Source organism: Saimiri boliviensis, chromosome 7 (assembly GCF_048565385.1).
Source record: "Saimiri boliviensis isolate mSaiBol1 chromosome 7, mSaiBol1.pri, whole genome shotgun sequence".
In the NCBI taxonomy this organism is placed as follows: Eukaryota; Metazoa; Chordata; class Mammalia; order Primates; family Cebidae; genus Saimiri; species Saimiri boliviensis.
This window is the reverse complement of record NC_133455.1, coordinates 72,133,928-72,139,927: the sequence shown is the minus strand read 5'-3', so window position 1 is coordinate 72,139,927 and position 6,000 is coordinate 72,133,928. Positions and strand designations below refer to the sequence as shown.

Sequence of the window (6,000 nt, the reverse complement as noted above, 5' to 3'; positions counted from 1 at the left end):
GCAGGCAGATCACTTGAGGCCAGGAGTTGGAGACAAGCCTGGCTAGCCTGGCAAAAACCCACCTCTATTAAAAATACAAAAATTAGCCAGGCATGTTTCTGTGTGCCTGCAGTCCCAGATAATCAGGAGGTTGAGGCAGTAGAATCACTTGAACCTGAGAGGCAAAGGTTGCAGTGAGCCAAGATCATGCCACTGCCCTCCAGCCTGGACAGAGCAAGACTCAAAAAAAAAAAAAAAAAAAAAAAAAAAGATGAAAACTCTCCTAAGTCTCCATCAGTTTATCAGTTTTATATATTTTTTTCTTTTTCTTTTCTTTTTCTTTTTCTTTCTTTTTTTTTTTGAGATGGAGTCTTGCACTGTCGCCCCAGCTGGAGTGCAATGGTACAGTCTCCGCTTACTGCAACCTCCGCCTCCCAGGTTCACGCAATTCTCCTGCCTCAGCCTCCCAAATAGCTGGGATTACAGGTGCATACCACCACACCCGGCTAATTTTTTGTATTTTTAGTAGAGATGGGATTTTACTATGTTGGCCAGAGTGGTCTCAAACTCCTGACTTCATGATCCACCCACCTTGGCCTCCCAAAGTGCTGGGATTATAGGTGTGAGCCATCGTGCCCAGCAGTTTTATGTATTTTCTATATTTATATATTGAGGTTCTATATCAGTATCTCAAGAATTAAATACTAGAAGGGATTCACATTAGCCCAGAGAAAGGAGAGTTATCACTTGTCAGAAGGGAGAAGGAAAGGATATGTGCAGACGTAGATGGGTAATTGTTTAGGTGCATGTGAGCAGGTGGGGGGAAGATAAAGAATTTCAAGCTCAAGTGCCTTAATTTTCCCTTTGAAGCAGATGAGAAAGTTGCTGCCTGAGAGAGAAGGGTGGAAGGGGTGTAGACCCTTGCTCTGGGAAATAGGAGAAGAAAGTGAGCAGCACCAGAGGTCCTGGTAGGTTTGTAGGCTCTTCAGTTTTCCTTGCCCCAGTTTTTTGGGTGTGTAGTTTTCTCCATTTGAGAAGCTCTGAGGTATGAGCAAAGAAGAGAGGTGGACTACGATTTAAAATGGGGGTTGGGGCCTGACATGGCGGCTCATGCCTGTAATCCCAGCACTTTGGGAGGCCGAGGTGGGCGGATCGTGAGGTCAAGAGATCGAGATCATCCTGGCCAACATGGTGAAACCCTTTCTCTACTAAAAATACAAAAATTAGCTGGGCATGGTGGTGCATGCCTGTAATCTCAGCTACTCGGGAGGCTGAGGCAGGATAATCAGTTGAACCCAGGAGGTTGAGGTTGCAGTGAGCTGAGATCACACCACTTCACTCCAGCCTGGCAACAGAGGAATGAGACTTTGTCTCAAAAAAAAAAAAAAAAAAAAAAAAAGGGTTGGAAGGGTGATTGTAGTGGATGATCTTGGGACAGGAATATTGATCTGTTGGCTGTGGAGAGAGGGTGACACACTGGAGAGGGAAGGAATTGATGCCAGGACTGACGCTGCTCTGCATAAAAAATGAAGGAACAAGATACAACTTTTGGTAAAAATTACAGTGTAGATATCCACCAGTGGTAGACTGGCTGAATTAATTGTAGGATAAATATGTGAAAAATTGTATTTTAATGAGGTCAATTGATATATATTGACATAAAAAGATTTCCAGGATATAGTGTCAAATGGGTAAAACACCAAGCCTATATGTAAATCTATAGCAAAACATCTGGAAAGATATATTCTATCAAGTTTCATTACATCCAAGGAAGGGAGTAAGATGGAGGAGGGATAAAGAATATTTACAACAACATAGAGTCATCATTGAATTTATTTTATTTTAAAGATATCTATGTACACCAATTAAATACACACAGGGGGTTGTGCAATTTGGTTTGTCTTCCACACTGGCATGCAACATTTTGGCAGATGTGAGTGGGCAGGCCAGGTGCCCCTTGCAGTGACCCTGGCTCTGAAAGGGATGCGGTGAAGGTGGGGAGCAGGGGGAGGAGGAGGATGTGGTGTGAAGCTTCTGGTGAAGGGTTTGCGTGTGTGTTGTTTCTTTTTTATGTAAGTGAATTATTTCCCTTACATCTTGCTAAAGAGAAGGCTGCTCCCTCTGTGTCATCTCTCTCCTCATCTGCCCTACACCCTCACATTTTCTTATGTGTTTTTAAAAGAACCATGTGGTGGCAACATTACATAAAATCCCCTGGATTCTTAGATGCCCTGCTGGCAGCAAACATTAGCCTAAGTCCACAGGCGCACAGGAACCTCCCTTCCTCCCTAGTGGGTCTGGAGGCAGGCTGGCTTGTCTGCCCCACCCTTGCACCCTGTTTTCTGTGAGTTGCAGCTTTAGTGCGGAGGAGCCAGATTGGACCCCCTTCCTCAGAACAATGGTTTTCAAACTACTCAACAGAATCCTCAGGGTCTCTTAGGACTGTTCAGGGCTCATTCGCTGAGGCGCCCTTGAACAGTTCTAAGAGACCTTGAGGATTCTTCCACGAAAAAAGAAAATGCAAACTGCCCAGGTCTGCATTACTTTATTTTTTATATTGGGATTCTGTGTAAGATTTGTTTTGAAAAATGTTTAAAAACCACCCACTTTGGAGTTATTCCACACCCTGCTGGTCTTTTACCTCCTGAAGTTCTCCTTAGCTGCTGAAAGGAGCTCAGCAGGTAAAGGGAGCAGGGCCTCTCTCCCTTGAAGGAGTCGTGGGCCAGTGCAGCCTGCGCTTATCAGCTGGCATTCCCACTCAGCTTCCTTTCCTGACTTAGAAGCTGGGTGATGGGCTGCCCTGCCCCTGGAGAATCTTGGTCTTCCATCCTAGATAAGACTGGATATCAGTACACCAGACTTTCTCTCCTGGTTTAGACTGGCTAGTGACCTCCATCCCTGCAGTTACCTAGAAAACCACCTTAGCACCATGTGGAAGGAAAGGACCATCTGAAACAAAAAACAATAGTCCTCTTCAGTATGGGGGTTGCTGCATGTGGGCTGAGAACGGCTGGGAGGAGAGCCCTCAGGGTCAAGCCTTAGAGCTCCCCATCTCCTGAAAATCCACCCTGCTCCTTTCTTTAAAGTGCACTTAATACCAGATGGGGACATTAAAGAAGGAACTCTTTGTGGAGAAAAAAATGTATGTCGAGGAAAGGGCAGGCTCCAGCTTGGAAGGAAGGCAACTAGAGAAAGAGATTTTGCCAATGAGCTGGAAGCCCCCAAACCAAAGGGTGGATGGAGAGGTGAGGAGCATGCGGTCCAGTACAGGCCTGAGAAAGGAATCCAGCTCATTCCACTGTGACAAAAAGAAAGGCTCAAATTTCCCAGCCTATTCACCCCCAGACCCAAGGAATCAATCATTTTGACTACACCTGCCTGTAACCATCACCATGGACAGATGAGCCGCCATTGACAGGCTGTGGGGAGCAGTCTGCCTCCTCAACTTTTCAAAATATTTTAAATCAGCTCTGGGTTCTGGTCACGAGCTCTGGGGCAGGGAATATCAAAAGGAGCAGTGAAGAAAAAGGGAAATGGTCCCTTTAGCAACCCATTTCTCAGTCCAGGGGAAAACGGGAAGAGGGAGGCAAAAGGCAGGCTTTGTAGGGCAGAGGTAAACACCCAAATCCTTAGATTAAGGTGAGGGGTGTATGAAGAAAATTATATGTCTCATTTAGCAGCCCTTCCATTTCACCTTCCCCTGTGCTATACGTGAAAGAGGAGGGAGGAAGAGTCTATTTCTCTGTCTTATGATGCTAGGACATTCTTCTGCTTAAGGCTTTGTGTGTGTGTGTGTGTGTGTGTGTGTGTGTGTGTGTGTGTGTGCAAGTGTGTGTGAAGGGTCACAGCCCTCTAACTCCCGTTTTTCCTTTTGTCGTATCTGTGACCTCTACTCGGTGACTAACACCACTCAGTGTGAGACAAGTATAAGAAAGAAGAAACATTCACCCTCCTCCCTATTGCCCCAAATAAGGAAGGTAGACTATGCTTTGAGATTGCTAAATACATCAGTAGATACTTAGAGAGTAAGACAGAAGAGAGACATAGCAGCAGCTTTTGATATATAGATAGAGTACAAAGAGATACAGAGTAAGTAAGACATCAAACATAGTACAGTCCAACAACAGGGAATGGGGAGGGAGTTAGTATGAGAGACCACAGGTTTGCAGCATGCTGAGAAGAGGCCTCAGTCCCTCTTAGAAACTGGGAAAGAAAGAGAAACAGGGTGTGAGGGCTCAGCTTGGAGCTCCGCCACGGAACAGGAACAGGTGGCATCTGCACACACGTTGGTTTACCATCCTGTTCCTTTAATACCAACAAGCAGACCCCCGACCCCCGCAACCCGGCCCTTCACCTCCACCCCAGGCCTCCCCGACTCCTCTTCCGCATTCCTCCTTCTCTGTTTCTCAGGCTTTTCTGCCTGTGTGTGCCGGCTCTACTATTCTGGGAAACCCCTGGAGAGGCCTCAGCTTAGATGCAGTCCAGTAAGAACTGGCCGTGTTCACTGTGCCACTTCTGGGCCCTAAAGCAACTTTGGTGAGAAACCTGGTGATACCCAAGAACAAAGAAGGTTCCTGTGCTGCTAGAGGAGAGCACCTGGGGACAAAGGAGGAATGAGAGGGGCTTTTCCACCTCCACTGAGAAACATGGGAGGGGAGAGATCCAAGATTGCTGATCACTGGCAGCTCGGGATTGTAGCTCCCAGTAAAAGCACAGAGAAGGAGAGGGAGGGGAGCATTGACTGATTTCGTGAGGCACGTCCTAAAGCTTGGCATACACACATGGGAGGAGGATGGGACACAGCTGCAGGCATAAACATCTCCTTACTGGAGATGTCTTAGTTCCAAAAACACCTCTCCATCCAAAATTATTTCAGGGTGGAGGTAGAGGTGGGGTTGGGACGGCCTCCCAGGGTCTCCTGATAGATCTGCCATCTACCACCCCTGTATGGTTCTAATCTACAGAGGCCAAGCTCGCTTCTTTGGACGTGTGACAGTGACCCCTAGTGGTAAAAAGACAGTACTGTAATCACCACTATAGCCTAACAGAAAGCAAAAGTGGCCAGGGAAGGTCAGTGTCCAGGTTACATGGGGCAGCACAGATGTAGCCCCCGGCAGAGGAAAGCGGCAGTTGAAGGGTAAAATGTTTTGAGATGGGAAAAAAAAAAAAAAAAGAAGCAGCAGGAGAACCAAAGAGGCTGTCAGCAAGAAGGGAAGCAACCTGAGGCTGGTCTGAGGAAGCAGCCTGATCTACCTGAAAGTGCAGGTATGCAGCCACGGGTGTGGGAGATTAGCTGGCTGCTGTCTCTTGGTGGAGAGGGAAAAGCTTGGCCTGGTCCTCAGCTTCGTAGCCACAAGGCAGGTCACTCCTGGAGGAAGAAACCCACCGCGTTCAGCTCCGTAGAAATGAAAGTATTCCTGTCATCATGGTCACTCTGCTCTAAGAGGGTTTCTGTGAGATCACAAAGGGCAGGGACTATTCGTATTGTACAGGAATACAGGGAAACTCAAGGCCAGAGGGACATAAACTTGTCCAATATTACAAGGCTCCCAAAGGTAGGAGAGAAACCCAGTCATCAGATGCCCATGATGTTTTCATCCAGACCTTCTCACTGGAATAGGGAGAAGCCATAGATGGGATTGGAGGAGGGGAGACTCCGCACTGCGGCAGGGGACTGACTGCATCTCCTGGACAACACAGTGAGGGAAAGAATAAGTCTCACTTCCTCCTTCCCCCGAGGCTCCAGGAACCTCCAAGTGGGGCACAAGGGAAATTTAATCATTTCTTCTGGTCCCACCCAGAGAACCCAGAGGTAGTAGGGACTGCTGTACCTATTGTCATTGATGTCTGTGGCATTTCCTGAAGAAATCGTCATTGAGAAAACACGATTAGGAGAAAAAAGGAGACTGGGCGTTAGAAACAGTTTGCTGAAACCCTCTCCCATCCTAATTCTTTAGAGAAAAAAATAAGCCATGACACTTTCTCCTTAGTCATCCCAAGCTGCATCATTATTTTTTTGGA

At 47.0% G+C, this 6,000-nt stretch overlaps 1 protein-coding gene across 2 annotated transcripts in view; it reads right to left on the bottom strand.

Moving 5' to 3' along the window:
• Positions 1–1,794: 1,794 nt before the first annotated feature.
• Positions 1,795–6,000, bottom strand: part of KIF5A (kinesin family member 5A) — a 38,596-nt gene continuing 34,390 nt past the window's right edge. The window contains exons 27-29 of one of the 2 annotated variants that reach the window (XM_003926476.4): positions 5,811–5,838; positions 5,233–5,347; positions 1,795–4,182 (exon numbers count right to left, since the gene is read on the bottom strand). In XM_003926476.4, the coding sequence (XP_003926525.2) occupies positions 5,269–5,347; positions 5,811–5,838 (107 nt within the window). In that variant the 3' untranslated portion in view covers positions 1,795–4,182; positions 5,233–5,268. The remainder of the gene's footprint in view (positions 4,183–5,232; positions 5,348–5,810; positions 5,839–6,000) is intronic. The other variant, XM_074402805.1, reaches the window with a different exon arrangement.